At 33.6% G+C, this 24,856-nt stretch overlaps 1 protein-coding gene across 18 annotated transcripts in view; it reads right to left on the reverse strand.

The window, feature by feature from the left end:
- The window catches only part of LOC106868354 (N-acetylated-alpha-linked acidic dipeptidase 2), a 1,035,601-nt gene that overhangs the window by 468,093 nt on the left and 542,652 nt on the right, over positions 1 to 24,856 (reverse strand). Inside the window, exon 1 of one of the 18 annotated variants that reach the window (XM_089357526.1) lies at positions 4,806 to 4,894. The exons of the other annotated variants lie outside the window; for them this stretch is intronic. Within the exon in view, the coding sequence (XP_089213652.1) occupies positions 4,806 to 4,825 (20 nt within the window). The 5' untranslated portion in view covers positions 4,826 to 4,894. Of the gene's footprint in view, positions 1 to 4,805; positions 4,895 to 24,856 lie in introns of those variants that run through there. 18 annotated transcript variants of the gene reach the window in all.

Here is a 24,856-nt window from a genome sequence, read left to right on the forward strand (position 1 = left end):
TTATTATCATCATAGTCTGCTGGACGAAATGCTTATCCGTATTTCACCCATTGCTACATTCTGAGTTCAAATTCTGCCAAGGTCCACTTTGCCATTTACCCTTTCGGGGTTGATAAAAATAAGTACCAGTTACTCACTGGGGTTAATGTAATCAACTAGCCCCCTCTCCCCAAAATTTCAGGCCTTGTGCCTATAGTAGAAAATATTATTATTATTGTCATAAATTCAGTGTGATTCACAGTATTACATACATCTGTTGAATCATCGAGCAACTCATTTCTACAGCTGAGTGAACTGGAGCAATGTGAAATAAAGTGTCTCGCTCAAGAACACAACTCACAGCTCAGTTGGGGAATCAAACTCACTACCTCATGATTGTGAGCCTGACATTCTAACCATCTCTATCATTAATAACATGTTGAAAGCTTTCCAGTTTTTAGCTTTGTTCTTTTAGGTTATGAGTTCAAATCACATCAAAATTAACATTGCAGTTCATCACTCAAAAATCAATAAAGTTGATTTCCATTAACTCTACTCTTTCCCCATTACACTCGATGCCTTCCAGCACCAAGATGTCCCATTCTGTATTTATGGTATCTACTTTCATTAAGGGGATGACTCCTTGCTAAAACAAGAAATCTATAACTTTATTCTAATTTTTCCAAAGGTTTCTTTTAGTCATTTAGACTTGTTTTTTGCTTTAGTTGTTTTATCTTATATTTATTTCAGTAATTAGACTGTGGCCATGCTGGAGTACCACCTTGAAGAATTTTAAACAAATGAATCGACCCCAGTACTTCTTTTTTTTTAAAGCCAAGTACTTATTCTAACAGTCTCTTTTGCCAAACTGCTAAGTTACGAGGATGTAAACAAACACACTCTGATTGTCAGGTGGGGGTGAGGAACAGATATGGACATACACACACTAATATATATATATATATATATATATATATATATGTATATATATATATATATATATATATATATATAATGGGCTTCTTTCAGTTTCTATCTATCAAATACACTCACAAGGTTTTGGTCAGCCTGAAGCTATAGTAGAAGACACTTGCCTGAGGTGCCACACTATGGGACTTCTTACCACACAGCCATGCTTGCACCTATTTTGTGCAAATATTTCAAAATAGATGGTTAATTAATTGCAATTAGCAACATTTTAAAGTGAGAAATGATTAATGCATTATGTGCTCATAAATTTTAACTATCTTCAAATGAAAAAAAAAGAAAGCTTATACATGCAAAGAAGAATTCGAACACTATGAAGTTGAGATTTAAGATAGCTGTTTATGTGAATTCTATACTGCATGTAGTCACGGGTCTATGAATGCCAATATAAGAAAAGAATTTTTATATGAGTAGTTAATGAAATTAGAACATACAAATATACCAACATATAGCTATCTGTTACAAGTTAATGAGGTAGCACCTCATAGTGGTTAGATCTATAAGAAACAGCAGCCACATTCCCTACTATCTTAAAACAGGAAGGACATATTGGACAATGAGGCCCTGTATAAAGCTGGAATGTTTTTGATCACAGGTTCGTTCAACCAGTTCTGACTTAGGCTTAAAAGTAATAACAACTAGAATATAAATAAATAAAAACATGCATATATATACCCACATACACACATAGTACATTTGGGTTAATACACGAGTCACAAGAGTATATAATATGTTCAGTAGAACACACACACACACACACACACACACACACACATATATATGTAAGCGTGTAAGTTATCTAAGAATCCATAAGTCAGGAAAAAATGCACTTGTATATCTGTCAATAGAGTGGGTATATTATCCGAAGCGTACAGTATTATATAGCCATTATAGCTGATCTTACAAATCGGTTTCATGCTAGGGAAAATGTATATTAATTTCGAAGCTAAAAGTTTTTCATAAATTATTCTGTAACCTTGACAAGATAAAACACAATTAACTTCTGAAGGGCTTTCAACTTTAAAAAAATAATACATATGTGTGCATGCATGTGTGTCTGTAGGTGTATGAGAGAGAGTGAAAGAAGGAGTGAAGGAGACAGTACAGTGTGTACAGGATGGAGAACATTTTTGAGCTATGAGGCCTCCACTACACAGCTGGTAAAACTATGAATAGCAACAAGAGAATGGAAAACCTCCACCAAATTGGTAACTGTAAGTTATAAACTGGCAGCCTGAGAAAATGACATATTTGTTATCTCTCAACCTGTGGCCCAAGACAGGACTGTATAAACAGGAGGTAGGGCAATGGTTAGTGGGAGAGGATATAATTGTTGTTTGTTGATCAATCTCTTATGTAGATATATATATGTGTGTGTGCTGAAACACACACACAGAATCACGAACATAAATATACAAACATGCATACATTGATAAATACATATACTAAGACAATACATGTACACACATAGTTCCACATTATTAATACAAATATTTTTACAAATATAATCATATATGCACACACAGACAATTGATATAATCATATACACATTGTGTGTATATCTTGAATTGATTTCAAGATATACACACAAGTGCTATAAACACACACACACACACAAATATGTGTGTGTGTGTGTGTGTGTCTATATATGATCATATATGCAAAAATATATGTATTATTGATGTGTGTATGTGTATCTAGGTGAGCCTATCTATATCTTTACATGAAAGATTGATCAGCACATGTGCGCATGTGTGTAGACAAAAATAAAGAAAGAGAGATATATCAATCACACAAAGTACAATTGATATATATATATGTATTGTGTGTGAGTAATTTATGTATTCATATGTGTGTATGTATATATATATATATATATATATATATATATATATATATATATATACATACACACACACACACACACACAAGCACACATATCTAACATGAATAACATACAATAATAGATAACAAGAAGAAGAACAATGACAAAAACAACATTAAGCAAAAAGCAATGCAACACAGCCATACAACACAAACACACACATGCATGCAACATACTCGTACATCCACATAACAGCAAACTCATATAATATAGTCATACACATACACACAGAGATCACACATATTCACACAACCAACATCCACGCCTACTTCTCTAATCTATAGACTTGGCTAAAATAATCTACTGACAGATAAACTGGCTGCAATTGAAGAGATATCACCCTATTATGTAAGATAGAATCCCATTAAAATATTGCTTTATATTGGAAGCAACAAACAAACATTAAAACGGAGGTGTAGAAGAAAATGTCCGTTAAGACTAAAATATCAGAAAATCTCCAGAAGACAAAACAATTACTTTACAGCAATTTTGTGTATCTTTTTTTATTATTTTAAATTATTATTATTATTATTATTATTATTATTATTATTATTGTTGTTGTTGTTGTTGTTACTATGGGAGCTGGCAGAATTGAGCATCTGAGAAAAAAAATGGCTTCTTGAAGTATTTCTTCTAGCTCTTCATATTGCAAATTTAAATTCTACCATTGTCAAATTTGCCTTGCATCTTTCTTGGGTTAATAAAATAAAACACCAGTCAAATATAGGAGTACATGTAGTTGACTAACACCCTCCTCCTTAAAATGCTGGCACTGTGCCAAAATTCGAGACAATTATGATTATTATTATTATTACCATTATCATCTAAAGTGGCAAGTTGGCAGAATCGTTAGTAATACTTAGTGGTATTTTGCCCGTCACTATGTTCTGAGTTCAAATTCCGCCAAGGTCAACTTTACTTTCATCCTTTTGGGGGTCGATAAAATAAGTACCAGTAGAACACTGGGGTCGATGTAATTGACTAACCCCGTTCCCTCAAAATTGCTGCCCTTCTGGAAAAATTTGAGACCATTATTATTATCATAAAGGTGTCAAATTATTAGAACCACTAGATCAGACAAAATGCTTAGTGACATTTCTTCCAGCTCTAAGTTCGAATCCTGCTGAGGTCATTCAGTTAGCCTTCCATCCTTTTGAGCTCGATAAAATAAGTACCAGTCAAATACTGGGGCCAATGTAATTGACACACCTCACTTCCTAAAATTGCCGTCCTTGTACGTAAAAAAAAAAAAAAAAAAAATCATTATTATTGACTGTTCAAGCAAACACAGACTGCTGTCGGAGCTTCTATAAAAAATGAATTTTTAACAAGATTACTTTATGAAGGAAAAGTTTTTTTGTTATAATTTTCCTACCAGGTTTCTACTGCTCAAGAAAAAGGAGAAGGAATGGGCAAGGTAAGCAAAAAAAAAAAAAGAAGTTTTTCTTTGCTCAAGAAATTTGCCTAGAAAATATTGCAAAGGTGATATACCATTGATTTTCTTGAAGTGAGATGAAATCCTCGAAATCTCCAAAAGAAGAGTTGAAGCAGGCCCTGGTTGATGTATTGCAGAATGTGTTTCCCCAACAAAAGCAGGGCATATGGAAGTGTGTCACAGATAGCTTACAACAAAAGTTGAGTTAAGAAGAGAGACACAGCTCATGTACTACATGCCAGTCCACAGGCAGATGTGACACCGGAACTGCCCCTTGTTTTTCATGTCAGATCAGCAGTAAAATATGGGAGGTGGTGACCTGCAACAATATGTGGCCAAGTAGTGTTTGAATGGATGTCAGGGAGTGGATGGCTTCCAAGTAGCAGTTCCACTATATCATCTTGCAGTAATGAGAAAGAGATGGACTCTGTAGAACAGGGGGTGGGGGAAGAAAGAAAGAAAGCAGTAAAAGAAAATAAATTTGCTCAGACAAAAAAAAAAAAAAAGCAAGTTACTAACAGTTCTCTGTAGCAGGGCATCTATCTACCTGCAAGACCTCATCTTCATGGTTTTACAAGCCAGCAATTAGAAGCGGATAAAGCTGTTGAATGATCTGAAGGTGAACAAGAAATATACTGTGCTGATTGGAGAGAAAATGTACACTCACTCCAAGACTAATACACTATTAGTGAAGACTTACTGATAGCCTATCAACAGTTAAAGAATGTATGAGTTCTTGCATCTCAGCCAACCAAAGATAGTCACAGACAGATTTTCAGAATTTAGTTTTCAGAAAGTGACCAATGTTGCAACATCCAATTTTTGTGTGGATGGGTTCCTCTAAACAGTGTTTTGTGTACTAAATTTTCAACCAGTTTTAATATACAGTATTATATTTTTGCTCCAACTCTCATCTATTACATATGCTATCATAAGGGGAATGATCTGGAAGCAGAATCACCAACTGAATAATGTTAGGTCACTAAATTTAGATGTATTAGCTACAAACAAGATCAGCCATCTATACTCTCTGGAATATTGGCAAAAAGGAAATCTAAGGGAACATTTTAAGGTATATGATTTTGGAATGTCATTATCAGCACCGAGTTGATGAACACTGCCCTAAAGCCATTTGGTTTTTGTTTTATTAGAAAATGAATTAAAGAAATTTTAGAAAGACAAATAATTATACAATAACAACAAGACATTAAAGTTGAAACATGAGAGTAGCAAGATGAAATAAAAAAAAAAAGATAAATCAAAAATAAAAGAAAAAATATATGCAGTAAAAAAATTCTAATACAGCATGCATCAACAATCTTGAAGGGTGACCTGAGGCTAAACAACAAAACAACATACAGTGCTAGAAAGGTTTGTATTTGTTTTCGTACATTTTTATCTGTTTTGAGTGCTTCAGGGAAGGAGAATGAGTGATTTAAAATTTTCTGAAAGAAGATTCAGAAAAGGAGAATGAGATAAATTTTGGTTTATTTTGCACTTGAAAATGCTCAGGGGAAGGATGGAGGGATGGTGGTAAGGGGGTAAGGGGGTGGATATGCTCATAAGTTGTTAGTGAAATTCAGAATGCTGCAGTTAAATAAAACTGTGTGCAAACTGCTGAGAGACGAGGGACAAACACTAAAATGAAAAGAGTAAGAAAGAGAGCACAACTCAGTCAAGTATTGAGTACTAAAGAGCTACAGTAATAGAGAATCCTATATACACACAGCCAACCAAGTGTAAGAGACTGTGAGTGTATTCATATGGGTGGAGAGGCATAGGAAGAGTAGACAACAGGGGTGTCTAGTGATATAGCAAGTTCCAAGTAGATGTGGTTTTGGAAGAGAAAAGAATAAAGGGAAAGAGAAAGGGAGAGGGGGAGCGAGGAAAAGAAAGAACATTAGTGAAGTTGATGAGTAAAAATGGGTAAATGGAGAAAGAGACATGCCAAGGAGTGAGTTTGAATTTCATACATTTCAAAGAAAGAAACAATTACATATAATAGTCAATTGAGACAAGAGGAAGAATAACATTTAACATAGCAGGAAGTGTAAAGAAATGTCAAGTAGTTAAGTTTGAGTCAGTGAGATCTGACACCAGTCAATCTAATAGAGAAGAAGCCAAGGAAACAGTTATCGGAGGATGCTAAACAGCCATAGCGAGGGTTAGAGATTGTTGGGGGAGTGATTAAAAGTAAGTGTTACCTAAAGATACAATATAACACCTCTAGCACAATACAGATATTAAAAACTTAATGCTATGATTTCTAAATTGTTCTATGTTGTAGCCATTGCATTTCAGAATATTTCTTTGTTTTTACTAGACATTTACAAAAGAAATGATAGCAAAGTGGAAAGCTATAGAAAACTCTTCCTTCTCCTCTTCTGCGTATGCAGCATGCGAATATGTGCATACATATACATATACAACATCCACCCACTCCCACATATATTGATTTCTTTCCTAGGCACAAGGTTACAAATTTGCAGGAAGGGAACAGCCAATTATATCATACCAGTACCTGATAGACACATATATTTACACATTGTTGCATAAGCATTCATACACACCTGCACATATTTTAATGCATGTGAGAGAGAGAGAGAGAGAGAGAGAGAGAGAGAGAGAGAGGAGAGAGAGAGAGAGAGAGAGAGAGGGGAGAGAGAGAGATAGGGGGAGAAGGAGAGGGAGAGAGAGGAAATTTGATTTGGGGTTTGAAAATGCACCTGAATCTGAAAAATGTGTAACTGTTTTTAAATAGGGAATACACTTCTTTCCATATATATATACGTTTTAATATATATATATAAATGTGTGTGTGTGTGTGTGTGTGTATATATATATATATATATATATTTTTATATATATCTATATCATCATTTTTAACATCCACTTTCCCATACTTACATAGTTCAGATGGAATTGGTTGAGGGAGGTTTTCTACAGCTGGATCCCACCAACCTACTGCTAATCCTCACATATTTCCATATAAAGAAATAATTGCCCATGGCCAGACATCTTTTCACAGGAGACTGGGCATGAAGGACACCACTTGAAAGACAGTAACATTCACTTTCAATTTTTGCACAATGGTGAGACAAGGAAATACAAATGTCAGCAAGCACACACACACAAAGCTTTTGTTAGTTTCCACTTGGTTGGTTTTAGACTATAGTAGAAGAGACACTTGCCCAAAATTCCATGCAGCAGAACTGAACCCAAAACCATGTAGTTGGGAAGTGGTACCTGCATATATGAACATGCATGAATACTAGTGGTGAATTTGCCATTACTCCAGCTAAATTACTCTAAATCATATCAGTTTGTACCTGTGTGTGTGTGTGTGTGTGTGTGTGTGCGTGCGTGTGTGAGACAGAGAGACAGACAGAGCCAGAAAGTGTGATATATGTACGTAGATGTGTTCTCCATGAAATGTATATATTCATATGTGATCATATAATAGCATGTGTGAGTGTATATGTGTGTGTGTGTGTGTATTTCATTGTCACTCACTGCACGCATACAGTAAAGTACGAGCAAATAGAGCAACCCCATGAAATGATGTTACTTGAAACATAAATACACAATCATCAAACAATAATTCTGAATGGCATCTATGGTAGAACTGCAGCTGGTTGGCTGACATATAGAACTGAAAACACATGAATAGGAATTGTATCACAGTGAGTCTGCTGAAAGCTACCAACAACATAGTCCATGCTAGTTGTTACAGAGCAGACAATGTAAAACTACTTACAGATTGAATGACTCATTACAGATGCCATATATATAAATGGAAAATAAATAGAAAGACAAGACCAAAGACATAATATGCTTAATGAAAAAGTTGAAGTTAAAGTCTGCAAAGGTGTTTAATAAGGAGTCCATTTACCATTTGCAGTTTACTGTGGCACTTTCTTCATGAAATAGCAGACTTGAAGATCAGATATTCCTATGAAGTTCTAATATAAGTAAAATGTATTCGTTCTTCTGGATGAAAATATATATGGGAAAAAAAAAAATCAATAGAAAAACTGCAAAAGCTGCTGGACATTAAAGAGCTAAAATACCATGTGATAAACCTTCTATGGCTGCTGGCAATACACATAATGGCCACTACACATAGCTAGTTTCACTGTAAATCAAATGCTCAATGAGATATGGAAAAGAGGAATGGAGGGGAAGGTATGAAGTAAGATTAAATGTGCATATATAAATGTAGAACATGAATGACTGTGTCAATAAAGTAAAAAGGCAATGAACTGAGACTTCAATAGTTTGCATCTTGCTACTCAGGTGTGTTGAAACAGTGGCCAATTCAACTTTGTAAAGCCCAATCCACCAAACTATTAACAGAGGTCACAGGGCAGGAACAACCTACTATTGTGAGCATCTATACCAGTTGAAAATTGAAGTGTGCTCCTAACTCCTCTTTGGGGTGGAGGATGGGGGTAGCTTGTAGGATTAAGCTGTCAACACACAAAAACAGTCTCTTTGTTATGCCGTTTATGACTCAAAAGCTACTCAACATCATATAACATGCTTGCATTTACCTGCATGAATACATCTATGTTCAGGGAATGTATAAATGCACATAGGTATGTTAAGAGGATAACCTATGCATACTTTTAAAAAGGAAACTGACTCAGTTGTCCTAATATTTGACTATCTACTTTTAGGTTAACTGTTCAGTAGTCATTGATTTCATTTTAACTCTTAATTCTATGTCCTGCAGATTGTTTGGTTGATTAAGCAGTGGATCACTGGGGCATGACTGATCACTTTATTTTTCCTCCTGTCGCGTTGAGGGTGAGTTAACCAGGCAGAAGCTATTTATGTCATAGCTAAATCCACATTAAGATTTCAATTCAACACAGCAAGTTAATGAACCATAGTCTATTACAGAGTGATCTCACTGTTTACTTTCTATACATGGTATCTATACAAAAACAGGCAGACTATGCTGTTGTTTTCACTATGGATGCAATGAAATTATTTTATGCAGTCTATACATTCAACTCTTTGGTCCATATCTAGAAGTCTTTTGGTAAAATCACATTGATAAAGTAACAAATGAGCACGGGAATTTTAGTGTCCAGCATTCTGTAAGATCACCAGGAGAGAGAGAGGAACTCCTTGGGTTTTGTTAAACCATGTCTCTGAGAGAAGACACTACTGTATTAACTATACCAATGGTATAATTGGGTGGGCAGCCTCAAAAAGGAGCTGGATGTGGAGAAAGATAACTATGAACATTAACTTGTGAAGGGGCAAAACTCAGCTAATTGAGTCAAGCCTGACAATAATCAAAGAAGAAAATATGGAACCCATCAACTCTGATCATCTTCAAAAAGAGTCTGAAAATGCAGTCAATAGGTTGTATCTGAAGACCCCTGATGCTTAGCCCCAAGGAAGGGGATATTCATTGATTCACTGGTGGTGGGTAGAAGTGAAAACTGAAATTGACCCAAAAAACAAATGACATTCAAACCTTCATTTCAAAAGAAGTTAAGGGAAGCAGCTCCTTCAGATGTGTCCTTAACTTATCTTCCCCAACAAACATATATCTTAGTTTCAGCCTTTAAGTATTTTATACACATCAATTTACAGATTATGAGATGTATAAAATAGAAAGTAGTGACAAATATAATTATCTTTAATGGTTATTAATATTTTTCTGTTTTGTTCCTTCATACCTCTCCTCCCTTCAGTCTCTCTCAACAAAGTCTGTGTGCTCTTGACCAAGGAGGAGGGCGAATCATAGCCTTACACAACCAATAATATAAATTGATCTAGCAGACCAAGAGAACATTATGATACAAACAATCAGCTTATCTTATGACACCACCCCATCAACCCACCATGACCACTAGTCTTTCAACTGATAATATTTCCAGTTCCCAAAACTACCACCATCACCACCAACACTTCAAATACTTGATGAATACTTTATCAATATTAAATCAATTTCAAAAGCTAAATAGAGTAACAACACACACACACTAAAAAGAGAGAAAAGGACCAGAAACATTTTAGTTCTAGCACAGTGATTAATTGGAATAGATCCAAAACCATAACTTTTATTTTCCTCCACCCACTACCAGAAAAGAAAAAAAAAATCATAGAATTTAGTGGTAAGAGACTGGAGATAACAAAAAGCAAAAAAGAAGATAGCAAACAAATAAAAAAAGAGTAAATCAATGATAAAAGAATATATCTTTTTAAACACAAGTTTGAATTTGTTTAACCCTACCACACAACTCATTTCCAAATCATTGGTCTGTTTCAGATATAAGATTTTGTAGCATCAAGAATATTTTAGTTAAGTCCTCTAGTTTCTTTTTCAATATGTTATCCTAATCATCTCTTCTTTTTTGCTTTTTGTGCTCCATTAAATCTTGAAAAGATCTTTTTTTTTTTAATGTTTTCAAATTCCATCAAGGTTTAACTACATCTTATTACTATTTGTACAACTAGATGCATATACAGCAATGCAATCAGTATATGTTGTGTTCAGTTGTTTCAGAAAAATTCAAAGATCATTAGAAGAAATTACCTTGACAAGTAATTATCTTTCTAACCATGAACATGAAACATCAAGTACACTAGATATGACAGCAGATGAATAGCAAGACAATGGCACAGCTATGAAGATGAAGTTATATGAAGAACAGATAATAAGGAAAGCAAAATTCCTGGAAGTAGTTCAAGACTTAGTATGCCAACATCAACTGAAAATGGAGTTGTAGAGATGGTAGAATTAAGAGTGATCTAAACCATAAATTTTAAACTGTTTTAGAAAGAAAACAAAGAAGAATTGGTTAAAAAGTATTAAGATAGAATATAACCAATCAAAGACTTAATGGTTCATATCTTGTCAGGGGCACTGCATTACATACATAACAGGACAGTTTCACTGAGTTACCAACAGCATCTAGCAGCATAGTAAAATTGAAGAGAAGTCTATCAACTTATTCTGAGATCAATGTGAATGTATTTTATGTTGAACTTTGGACTCATAGATGTAAGAACTTTACAAATCTTTTGTCTCCTTTCTATTTAATTCCTCTTTGTTTTTCTTCTGTCATCATCATCCCCATCACCAACATATACATATTATATATTTATTTAAATTATTATCAATAAGTATTTTTATTAATAGAAGTTAGTAAAGGTATATCATCTTCTATTTTTCTTTTCTTGTAGAGGCTAGTATTGTATCATTAGAAATGTCATTCACTACGTATTTATAAACTCTCTCAAAATATATTTGAAATATATGGTCATAGGAAAAGTCTATTGATATTAGATTCTTGCTAAGTTGATGATGTATTTAACCATTATGGTATATGATAACAGGGGGGGGGGGGGGGAGTCAATTTATCAAAAACAGTTACTCAAAAATGAAACAACTGATTTCTGTAGCAGTTGCTTCAATCAACAATTAATTGCAGCAATTTGAAAACAGGAAATAGGTTAAAGGGAAAAAAGGTTATATATGTCATCGTTTATTAAAATATATTTTTTATTGCTATGTTATACTATAAACTAACATTATGAGCAATTGCGTACACATGCATATATGTATGTATACATGTATGTATGAGTGTGAGTATGTATCTATGCATTTGTGTGAAACAGTTGTATGTATGAAGTAGAAATATAAAAATAAAGTAGAGGTTTCAATAATTCTTCACAAAGTATTTATTGCTTACAAGATGAACATCAAACACAGCTGTCTGATACAGTAACAGAAAATCTAATGTTTAGTTCTTAGCAGTGAAGACTTCTGGTATTCTTGGTCTGCAGACCATTTCCCAGCTTACTGCTATTGGGGTGGAGATGGCTATCCACAAGTGTGAGCCCCACGAGTCAGAGTGGCTATTCCAGCACATCTCTCTCAACATCCTCTGAGGTAATGCCTTTTCCATTTGGTTTGTTGTGACTGTGAGGCAGTCTGAATCACAAGAAATCAAGAGAATGTAAGAATTTGTCAGCTTACTTCATGAACAATAAACCTATACAACTCCTCTTTATTCATCATCATCATCACCATCATCATTTAACCTCTGCTTTCCATGCTAGCATAGGTTGGATGATTTGACTAGGGACTGGCGAAACGGATGGCTACACCAGACTCCAATCTGATTTGGCAGAGTTTCTACAGCTGGATGCCCTTCCTAACGCTAACCACTCTGAGAGTGTAGTGGGTGCTTTTTATGTGCCATCGGCACTAGGGCCAGTCCAGCGGTACTGGCAACGGCCACTCTCAAATGGTGTTTTTTATGTGCCACCTGAAAGCTAAGTGAAAATGTTTACTGGGTCTAGTTGTGATGTCCAGCAGCTGGTTGCTGAAAGGTTGTTGACATGCTGCTGATTGTGTTCAAGCCCTTGTTGGGAGGACATTCATTTCTTTTTGCCTGTTTTGGTGAGGGGTTAATTTGGGTTTTGATTAGTTGCTCTCAACAATGATGACTGGATCTTCTGATCATGCCGTCAACTTGCTTTTTTTTTTTTCTCTTTACTTGTTTCAGTCATTTGACTGTGGCCAAGCTGGAGCACCACCTTAAAGGTTTTGTTTTAGTCAAAGAAATTAACTCCAGAACTTATTCTTTATAAGCCTAATACTTATTCTATGAGTCTTTTTTGACGTACTGCTAAGTTACGGGGACATAAACACACCAACATTGGTTGTCAAGCGATAGTGGGAACAAAAACACACACACACACATATATATACACACTCAATGGGCTTCTTTCGGTTTCTGTCAACCAAACCCACTCACAATGCTTTGGTCGGCCTGAGGCTATAGTAGAAGACACTTGCCCAGGGTGCCACAAAGTGGAACTGAACATGGAACCATGTGGTTGGGAAGCAAGCTTCTTACCACAGAGCCATGTCTACAACTATTTATTTTTCTTTTTGTGGTCTAGAATTGTTTTTTTTTGTATTTGATTTAGTATCATGAAATTTAAAAAAGTATTTCAGAAAACAAGAATTCCTTTGGAATAGAATGAATTTCAATTATTTCTCAAGCTGTCAAGCTTTCTATGAATACAGTGAGGAAATGGTTTTTAAAAGAGTCATTTATATTTCAATCAGTATATTTTATTAAGAACAAAGGACAGATCAGAAGAGAAATGGTTCTGGCTAGTACGACAGCTAAGTGGCATCAGGGTAGAGCTTGTGAAATATGCATTTCTGCTCACATTTAATTACAGCAGCTGAAAACTGTGGTTAGAGAGATAGTGGGTAGGGGAGATTTCTTGAGGACGAAATTGGGGAGGTAGAAGTTGTGTGCATGTGTGTGTATATATGTGTGTGTGTGTGTGGGTGTGTATATATATATATATATATATATATATATATATACACACACACATATAACACTCAGCTTTTATCTTTTACTTGTTTCAACCATTAGACTATAGCCATGCTGGGGCACTGCCTTGAAGAATGTTTGCTTGAATAAATCAACCCCAGTTTTTTAAGTCTGGTACTTATTCTATCAGTTACTTTTGCCAAACCACAAAATTACAGGGACATAAACACATCAACATCAGTTGTCAAGTGGTGGCGCAACACACACACACAATGGGCTTCAGTTTCCATCAAATCTACTCACAAAGTTTCAGCTGACCTGAGACTATAGTAGAAGAAACTTGCTTGAGGTGTCACACAGTGGGACTGAGCCTGGAACCTGCAATCTACTTAATACATAGCCACGACTGCACACACACACACACTGTGCTTTCAGAATTTTCGTTTCACCAAGATGAGCAGGTTTTCTTGAGAAATGCATATCATGTCATTTTTGTCTTTTGTGATCTTTATCAAGAGGTTCAAGGTCTCATGTTTTCTAGAGTTTCCATCTTGCACAGGCTCAATCTGCATTATGAGATAAACACTTTCTTATACAGCTACCCCCATTCATATGTATCACATGTCCATATCACCATATAGTCTTCTTTCTTGTACATTACATTTTTATTTCTCCTACACCCAGTTTTCTCTCAATGCATTTGTACTTTGTCATTGATGCATTCAAGAACCATGTCTCACAAACATGCAGCATCACAGTTCTAACACATATGTTATACAATCTTCCCTTTAGTCAGAGGGAAAAGACCTTTGTTTTCATCAATGGTTGTAGCTCTCTGAACTTTTACCAACCTATTCTTACTCTGGCTACTATACTTCCAGAGCAACTACATCCCCTGTTAATTATATCTCTCAGATAACAAAATATACTTCATCTAGTGTTCCATACTGGTGTACTCAAAGTATGTACTGCTCCAGTGATTCACATATGAAGCTTAGTTTCATTGTAAAGCTGCCTGTGATCCCACTATATCAAGTGTGTCCATAGCTTATATACCTGCTCCTTTTCTGCACATTGAGCAAGGCCATTTCTTGGAAGATGACAGGGATCCAGTAGTCTTTTTTCTAAAACATTAGACACACACAAATAGTCAAATTTAAACACACACACACAAGTATGAATGTATTCATTTGAAACTAATGATATACTCATTTGCTACTCAGGATTCATTGCTATTTATAATGCTTAAGTTACAGGATCATAGAATAAAGTCACAAGATATCAAATTGTTTGATTTTCATTGGCTGCCAGATGCCTTTATCATTTGACCAAACCAACAACCAATAAAAATCGAAAAATTCCCCTTACCCATGTTTTTAGTGCATAAATCCTCAACTAAGCTCCTCCATTTATCCTCTTGTCACTGAAAGATTAGACATGGTGGGGGAACTCTGATAAATGGGGTGAAACATCAGTTTTGAATGAATAAATAAACTGTATTACATGTACTGAATACTTTTTTTCTCATTTCTTTACTCACAAGTAAGTATGTGAGTGTGTGTGTGTATATATATATATATATATATATGAGAAAGAGAGAGAGACACACACACACCATCAGTATCATTATTTTATATATACTTTTCCATGGCTGTATGTTGGACTGTAGTTTTGATCTATAATGATTTGGAAAAAAAAAATTAGTAATAATATGAAGATCTAATATTCTACATTCTAACCACTCGATATTTGATGTACATATAATTTCTCCTTGTTCAATTGCATAACAAACACAAAAGTTGTCACTTCTATGCTGTTGGGAAATTAATAAAATTTAAAGCCATAAACATGAATCCATTAATAAATTTTTAAAAAAATAATAGATTAAAAAAACAAAACTTCAGCAATATATATTTCTGAAGAGACATAGCACAGCTAATATGAAGACAAATGAAAGCTCAACTGTTTGACATTAAAAGACCTTGTTTCATGATACAAAATGATGATATCTTTGTAGCGCATTTTGTCTCTAAATGGTGAATGGCAAGGCAAATAGAAAGGAAAACTTGAAATAAACAATCTTATATGCTGCAAAATACAGAACAACTCAAGAAAAGAGCCTCTATATGTTTGTTTGACTTGCTAGAAATAGCATCAAAATCTCTCTGAATCACAGACTGGCATTAAAATGTACTTTGGGTAATATAGCTCTATGCTTGGAAAAACAAAAAAAAAAGAGTCAAGGCTTCACTTTTGCTCACAGGTTTTTATCGATCAAAATATCATCACACCCAGACCTGGTATTAAAGTAACATCAAGAATTTCACTCTCCTAGTGTCTGATTCAGTAAAAATTGTTGGCCTTGCTGGCCTACTTTAGCCATTCCTGACAAATTGTTGGCTCAACTAAACAGGCTGCTTAGTGACCCAATCTTCAATGCATTCTGAGACCATAGTAAACAGAGCAATATATTCTACAGCACAGACAAGAAATTATTTCAGTTACAGGAAAATATACCTTTTTTGTTTTAAACCTTTTGATATCAACCTGCTTGCAATCACCCTTAGTTTTATGAAATAACTTCCTATTTATTTGTTAAAATTTCACAGTAATTTACGCTCCAAACACCAGTTTAATAATTACAAAGCTAAGGCATTGAGCTGGCAGAATTGTTAGCATGCTAGGCAAAATTTTTAATGGCATTTTGTCCATCATTGCATTCTGAGTTCAAATTCTGCTAGGATTGACTCTGCCTTTCATCTTTTGGGGTCAATAATATAAGTACCACTTGATCAGTGGGGGTCAATGTAATCGACTTAGCCAGTCACCTAAAATTGCTGGCCTGTTCCAAAGCTATTTTACTAAATTCATTACTTTCAAAATTAATTGAAACAGAAAATATAACAAAAGGGTTAAAAACAAATCTCTAGAATCATGTAAGCAACTATAAAACTCCAATATTAGTTGTGTTACAATATAAACAGCTACAAAACAGAGACAGGGGGAGGGAGAGAGAGAGGAGGAAGGAGAGAAAGAGATAGAGAGATATGGAGGAAGAAGAGATAAGAATATTGCTTCTCAGCACCTACATGAACCTAATTGTATAAGGAAAAGTACATAAACCTTTTCAAAAGAAAAAGCACCATTGACAACATATACTATGTGAATGACATAATGCAAGAATGGTCTTGAAGTTGATGATCAATGTATTAAAAGATTCTGAACTTTGAAAGAAAAAAAAAAAAAAATGTGTCTTAGTCATAGAATGGCTATCTGGCCATAAGATGCAGCCTCAGATAAGACTTAATGCAACCCATACCAGTATGGAAAAGCAAATATAAAAGTAAGCAGTAACATGTACTTTAAGAGAAAGGGTATGGAAAGGGATACACATTGGTGTATTCCTTTCACTCCATTGGTTATGATGACAAGCATTCCAGTTGATCCAACCAACTGAACAGCCTACTTGTGAAATTAATGTGCAAGTGGCTGAGCAGTCCACAGATAGATTTTCCCTTAACAGGGAAATTCAATGTGACAGACTGTGACAAGTCTGGCCTTTTCAAATACAGATACCACTCATTTTTGCCAACTGAATGGACTGGAGCAATGAGAAATAAAGTATCTTGATCAAGGACACAATGCACTGCTGGGAATTGAATTCATGACCTTACAATATTCAGCTAAATATCCTAACTACTCTGCCACATACCTTCACACACACACACACACACTCTTGCATATATTCTTTTATTCTTTTACTTGTTTCAGTCATTTGACTGCAGCCATGCTGGACCACCACCTTAAAGAGTTTTTAGTTGAAGAAATCAACACTAGGACTTATTCTATGTAAGCCTAGTACTTATTCTATCAATCACTTTTACTAAACTGCTAAGTTACGGGGACATAAACACATGATTTTCAAGCGATGCCAGTGAGGACAAACACACACACACACATACAATGGGCTGTTTTCAGTTTCCATCCATCAAATCCACTCACAGGGCTTTGGTTGGCCTGATGCTACAGTAGAAGTTACTTGCCCAAGGTGCCAGGCAGTGGGACTGAACCCAGAATCATATGGCTGGGAAACAAGCTTCTTACCACATAGCCATTCCTGTAGAATATAGGAGTAGAATCTTTTCTTTTAAACATACACTATTGAAAGCATGTCTGTATTATGTTCGAGTTTTAACTTTTTATTCATGGTTTTTCATAATTCTTTATGTTTTGTTTGGGACAATAAATTTTCCAAGTCCATCGACATTTGAAGACATTTTTGGGCTTATCTTTCTGGATGAAATGATTTTCATGGAAGTTGCTTTCATTGTATGCAAGAATCAAGAGAATGATGCTGCTGTGTCTGCTTTTAATTCGTTATCATGGGCCTTTAAAAGTTTTTCTGACCTTTGATGTTAGATTTCTTTCAGCAGTGAGGAAATCTTTGGCTGTGGCATTTGATGTCAGTGTGGCTAGAGTATACTGTTCTGTGTAGTTTGTTGCTAGGGTGTATTGTCTGGCAAACTACAGCATTTCCTGTTAGTTTGTTGCTAAAGTGTGCTCTCTGGCATGCTATGGTTTGGTGTCTGCAGTTTATTTGTGACTAGGGTCTGCTGTCTAGCAAACTATGATAGCTGCTATTAGTTCATTGCTAAATTATAGAGTCTGGTAAGCTGTGGTGTCTGCTGGTAGTCTGTTGCAAGAGCCTTTAGTTATATTACATCAAATTATTTCTTGATTAGAAAATATAAAGGAAGAGTACACAGTTATATTCACAATATCCGTGTTAAGAAGTGAGCAACAGATACTTCAACATTCCTATGATTCTTACCTACACTGAAAATGAAAATAACAAACACCACTAAATTTATTTCATCAAGACAAAGAAGTGCTAAAACATGTATGTACAAGTATGACTGTGTGGGTAAAAAGCTTGCTTCCCAACCCTGTGGTCTTGGGTTCAATTCCATTGCATGGCACCTTGGCAAGTGTCTTCTACTATAACTTCAAGTAGATTTGGTAGATGGAAACAGAAAGAAGCCCATTCTGTATTTGTGTGTGTGTTTATATTTGTGTGTACCCTTGTCTAGACATCATGTGGTGGTTATAAAAAAAAAATTGTTATACAAGCAACATTGGTCATTTCTAGTCTTCTGTAAAGACATGCCTGGCTCATATGAAAAATAATATCTAGCTTGGAAACAGGTAGGGACCAGCAATAAGAAAGGCATTTGGCCACATAACAATTTACTTGAACAAATTTCATCTGATCCATGCAAGCATAGAAAAGTGTTCATTAAATGATGATATTACTACATGCACTATATATATATATATATATATATATATAGTAATAATATTAGGGAATAAAAAATTTATTCCAACCTTACAGGCAAAAATCAGTATAATATTATACCGGGTTTCCTAATATATAATATATATGTATATAACTAATTTAGAGATGAACCACCACCCTACAACTCAGTCAACTCTGAACCCGTCCAAATCTATGCTGTGAGGCATATACCATCTTAATATATCTAATATTTTAATCTAAAAATTTAAATTAAATAACATATTACATAAATAAATCATATAAATATTAATTTAAAAAATTGAACAGTCAAATTTATAAATTGGACAGTAAAAATTAATACGATAATATACAGTATGGAAGTATAAATGTGAAAAGTTAGAGATAGTACATAGACTACGCGCGTTTCATGGCTGAAATAGGACTATATAAAATCATAAGCAAATTCTATCCGAGTTCATTAGAACAGGGAAATGACTTTACTCCCAAAATCAGTCACTCTTCAGGTCAAATCCCTAAGAAAATACCTAAAATCATTCAAAGGATAAACATAAACATGAGAAATAAAAATATATATAAAGAGACAAAATCTGTAAACTAATCCCTACATTAACGGTATTAATATAATTATTAAGAGTTACAATCTAAAAATATAGTATAATAGTAAACGAGGTTAAAACATTATGGAATAAGTAGATAATAGTAAAAAATGTGTTAGTGTACAAAGTTACTAAAAGACAGATGTCAATATTGTTTATAAAATAAAATAAGAAAACATGACTTATCTGCCGGCTGATAACTGTACATTAAAGCAAAATGGCTGTGCTATAGAATTTATACTAAAAGGTCACGTGATAAATATGGCGTCTATTACCCAGAAGTACATGCGTATTATAACTACTAAAATAATAACGAAAATATAGACAAAGAAAATCTACCTAAAATAAAACGTTTCTTGGGGATTAAAAATACTAAAATACTTAAACTTGCAAATTAACGCAGAGTAACAACTATACCCATATGAAAATTCTATATTACGTAAATAATGCTATGAAAATTAATACTGAAAAGTCACGTGATAAACATGGCGTCCATTACCAGAGGTAAGTACGTGTTATAATTACTAAAGTAAGAACGAAAATATCGAAAAAGAAAATCTACCTAAAATAAAAAGTTTAATGAAGATTAATAATACTAAAATACTTAAAACTCTCAGATTTACGCAGAATAATAACTATACCAAATACGAAAGTTATATATTACTTAAATAATGTTATGAAACATTGTAAAAGGCTGCTCATATTATCGTTGAATAAATGTTCCAATTTTGTATAATATTGTGACGATTAAAATGTATTCTAAAACTAATTTGATGTATTCTACGATACTGATTATAACTATAAGTTGGTACACAATACTAGGTTTAAATAAATAAATTAGTTATCTAAACTTATTATATAAGTAATTTAATTTATGTCTGCATTTAATATCACGTTCATCGTGGAAGTTAATCAATTTTTTATTAGTTAATAATATCTCTTTAAATTCGTTAGTAAATAATAAGCAGAATTTATTCCCTATCCTATATGATTTAACCTTGCAAACTATTTCCCATTTTAACTCGTATTCTATTCTTTTTGATTTAAGTACCCAAATGTATTTACTAAGGCCCGTAGAGTTCATTAAATTTCTGTTCTTAAAAGAATTCATATGTTGGGCCACCCGGAATTTAATTTTATTGAAAGTCGATCCAATGTAAGTAGTATTTATGTTATCATTATTACTACAGTTATTATCCTTCAAAATCACTATACATTTATATGTTACGTCCTCAACGTTACATCGATTATTAAATTTATATTTAGTCTTATCTCTACAATTACAATCAATTATATTTTGGACTCCAATGGAGGTATTACTTAATTTATTATTGTAAAACTTATTTAATTTAAATTTATTAAAGGATGAAACGATATTGCCAACATTATTCGTGGTAGAGTAACCAACTCCAAAATTATTGCTAGAAAATGTGTCGTTATATTTCTTGTTGTCTTTAATAAATATCTTGATTATATTTAAAATCTCTTTAATAATGTTAGTTTTTACTTGTATCCCATAGGGAATTATTGGCCATATTTTATTCTTCTTATTATTATTACTGAGGTTTTTTGTTCATATTACTACCTATCTCTGGCTTAAGGTGATTCTGAATACTGTGTTTATTATTATAATAGAAGGTGTATTCATCATTTAAGTTATCTTTTAAATTATAATTATATTTAGAATTGTTGAAAAATTTAATATCATGATTATATCCCGCCTTATGAAGAGCTTCATTATAATATGGTGCATGTTAATTGAATATCTCATAGTTGGAAGAAAGTACTGAAATTCTTTACCCTATATTATTTACTAATGATTTCTTAATAGAAGGAGGGTGGTTACTCTTAGCGTAATATATTTCAGGTTTTCGTTAATTTTATGGTAAGGTTGGGTTAAACCCGTTATTAAGTTGAAATTTACATCTAAGTAGTTGACATTGCTATATTCGTTATAAATTGTAATCCTAAGCCTATTTCTTTTAAAGAAACTGTATATTTTCTTCTTATATATTTCTAAAGTTATATTCGTGCTATTTTTCGTTATTAGCAGGAGGTCATCTCTGTATAATCCACCCTCCAACTTAGGATTTTCTAATTGGTGTTCTGCTAGTATATTCCATAGGGATATCAAAAAAGACCCAAGTATCTTTTCTGGCCCATAATTTATTATTGTACCTAATAAACGATTTTCTCGCCATTTTTACTACCTTAACTTCGTCTTTAGTCATTCCCACCTTATTCATAGCATATATTAAGGCCTCATTAAGCACTATTTGCTTAATAAGATGAATAATAATCCTCTATGTCTATTTGGATAAATTTGTAACGACTACTGTCTTTAATATCTTTAAACCATTTTAAAGTATTATTAGTGCTAGTCCAGAGTTTCAGGTAATTTAGGTTATTTAGTTTATTAATATATTTGTCTAAAATTAACTTAATTTCCCTAAATCCGATTTACTGGGACATATTAGTCTAACTTTAGGGTCCAAGTAGAAATTGTCTTTATGATCCTTTAAAGTTTATGGTTCCGTTTAATTGTCTATCTCATATTTTTCCATGATTAACCTAGTGGCTTTATTAATATTATAAATGGTCTCTTCCGGGACAATTTTATATTTTTTATTTAATTCCTTTCCTAAAAGTTTATCATATAATTTTGTATCTAATTTATACAGGTTGTCAGTTTTATCAGATTGTACGACTGTTCCCTCGATATTACGCATTTCTTTTATTTTGATTCCTAAGTTTCTTAAGTATTCATTATGCCTGTTTGAGTATTTTTTAAACTTAATGTTTTTAACCACCTTCCAAATTTTGTCTTCCAGAGACTGAATTTCCCTATTATATGGGGGTTTCCTTTTAGTTTTAAATTTAGAGCTTATATAATTGGTATTCTCCACATCTTTAATGTTGGCAATGTTACAGTTCTTATAGTGAGCTATCCATTTTATTCTATTAATAAACTCCTTTATATTATTAATAAGTTTAATGATATATTCCCTTTTAGATGGAATGGGGATGTTCTTCAATGAAGAGTCTCAGATTAGTGGTTCAATCCTACCTGTAAGTACCATAATAAACGAAAATTGAAGGTAAAACCTAAAACAATAGTTGTATTATAAATATTAAAAGTATTATAGTAATAATATTAGGGAATAAAAAATTTATTCCAACCTTACAGGCAAAAATATATATATATATATCTCTAATCAAACAAAAATGAGCTACGAGAAATAGCTCTGAGCAGCCAGTGGCATGTATATAAACAATATAGACAAATAGGGTAAAAAGGTAAAGACCCCTTTCAGTCATGAATGACCATGGGATTGCACCTAGAAAGTTACCTTCTGCAGCACAAATCCAAGCCAGGTTGTTTATATAAGACTAGCAGACAGCCATGCATGTCCATCTCCCCTCTCCATGCCACACTAATGTTATCCAAGGTAAAGGCCAATACGCTTGGAACCAGTGACATCACAACTTATTTCCATTGCTGAGTGAACTGGAGCAATGTGAAATAAAGTCTTGCTCATGCACATGACACAGAGCCCGTTCTAGGAATTGAACTCACTACCTCATGACTGTGAGCCTGACACTCTAACCACTGAGCCATGCACCTTCACTTGTAGGAATATTACCTTACCTAGAAGCATGTGAGACTTGGTGATAGGAAGGGCATCAGGTCTTAGAAAATGTGCCTCAACAAATTCCATAGACCAATACTGGTATACCAAATGCCAACAGTGTAAAATTTCCATTTATGATCTCTGCCTCTAGAAGAGGTGTCACAATTACCAAATAGTAATTGAGACTAGCTCCATATGAATCAAAAATTCTCCTAAACGGCAATGCATTAAGATGATTTTAATAAATTAAAAGTTTATGTGGTATATTTGACATACATGCATTAACTTGTGTTGTTAAAATACATGCCTCTAACCATTCTGAGTTATTTCTCTTGTTATAATTGAGCTTCATTTTATGTCTACTAAATCCACTCATGAGGCATTGGTTGGCCTAAGAATATAGTACAAGAAACTTACCCAAGGTGTGATGCAATATTCCTGAATCTGAAACCAGGTGGTTGGAAAATTTCAAAACCACATAATAATGTCAGCACCTATCATGTGTGTGTGTGTGTGTGTGTGTCTAAACTGAATTCCTCTATCATTATTTGCACTACAATTCTTACCCATGCCCCACACCCTATACTAAAGTAATTATAGTAGAATAGATAACTTTGTTGAATGGATGAGTTTTATCTGATTAATGTACACCAGATGTATAGTCATGGCTGCTTTGATCACAGGTCTGCTCAAGTGGGAACTGACCTGAAGGATAAACAGCAGTAGCAAGAGCTAGTCTCATGACTACAGAGATGAAATTGTTATTCTTAAATGTTTAATAAATAGATTCTACAATAAAAATGACAACAAAGGAAGATATTAACAATAACAAGTAAAACAAGCAGAAATTGACAAAACTCTATCACAAAGCACTAATGAAGACATTTTGAAGTACACAATTTATTCAGGAAAATATAATATAATACTCTTGACTGAGAGAGCTGTCTGGCTAAAGAATGAAATATAGTTAAATTCTTGGCTAGTAATTATAACAACAGAATAATAGTATCAAATTTCCAGAAAAATATTTTTAAAATCTTGAAATAGTCTGATATCATGTACAAAATATCGTTTTAAATTCCCATACATTTTTGTGCATTGTGTTTAATATTACTTGAAATCCAAGATTCATGTAAGAAAGAAAATTAATGAAGGGATGAAAAGTTAATCTTTGAACTGAAAAAATAAAAAGAGAAGCTCCAAACAAATTGGAAAATGAAGAAAGAAGCAAAAATCACTTTACATGTCTGTAACTTAACTAGAACTGAAGATAATTTAATAGGAGAATTGAAGCCATAGAAGTCAACCTTTCACTTGTAAAATATTGATATGCAGAAAATAGTAACTGATAGCAATCAGAGAATGTACCGTTTGCATATGATGTAAATAAAAACAATGAGATGAAAGCTAACTGATATAGAAGTATATATCTTTTTCTGGATAAATCTCTGTATTTGTGAAAATTGTTTCATGAAGTGTGATATAGTCCACTTCTGAAATACCATGTCTTTCTATGGAAGACATTGTAGTTGATTAGAATGTTGGGCCCTAGAGGGATGAAAAACAAAACAGTGCATATTGATATTTAAATCCAAACACTTAAGGTGCAGCTCTAAGCACAGAGAAATATTAAGTTCAGTTCTTGACCTCCTATACAATATTTACTGCTTTAATAATAAGGTGTAAGAGAAGTTATAGCTTG

Source organism: Octopus bimaculoides, chromosome 9, assembly GCF_046866305.1.
Source record: "Octopus bimaculoides isolate indiv1 chromosome 9, ASM4686630v1, whole genome shotgun sequence".
NCBI classification, from domain to species: domain Eukaryota; kingdom Metazoa; phylum Mollusca; class Cephalopoda; order Octopoda; family Octopodidae; genus Octopus; species Octopus bimaculoides.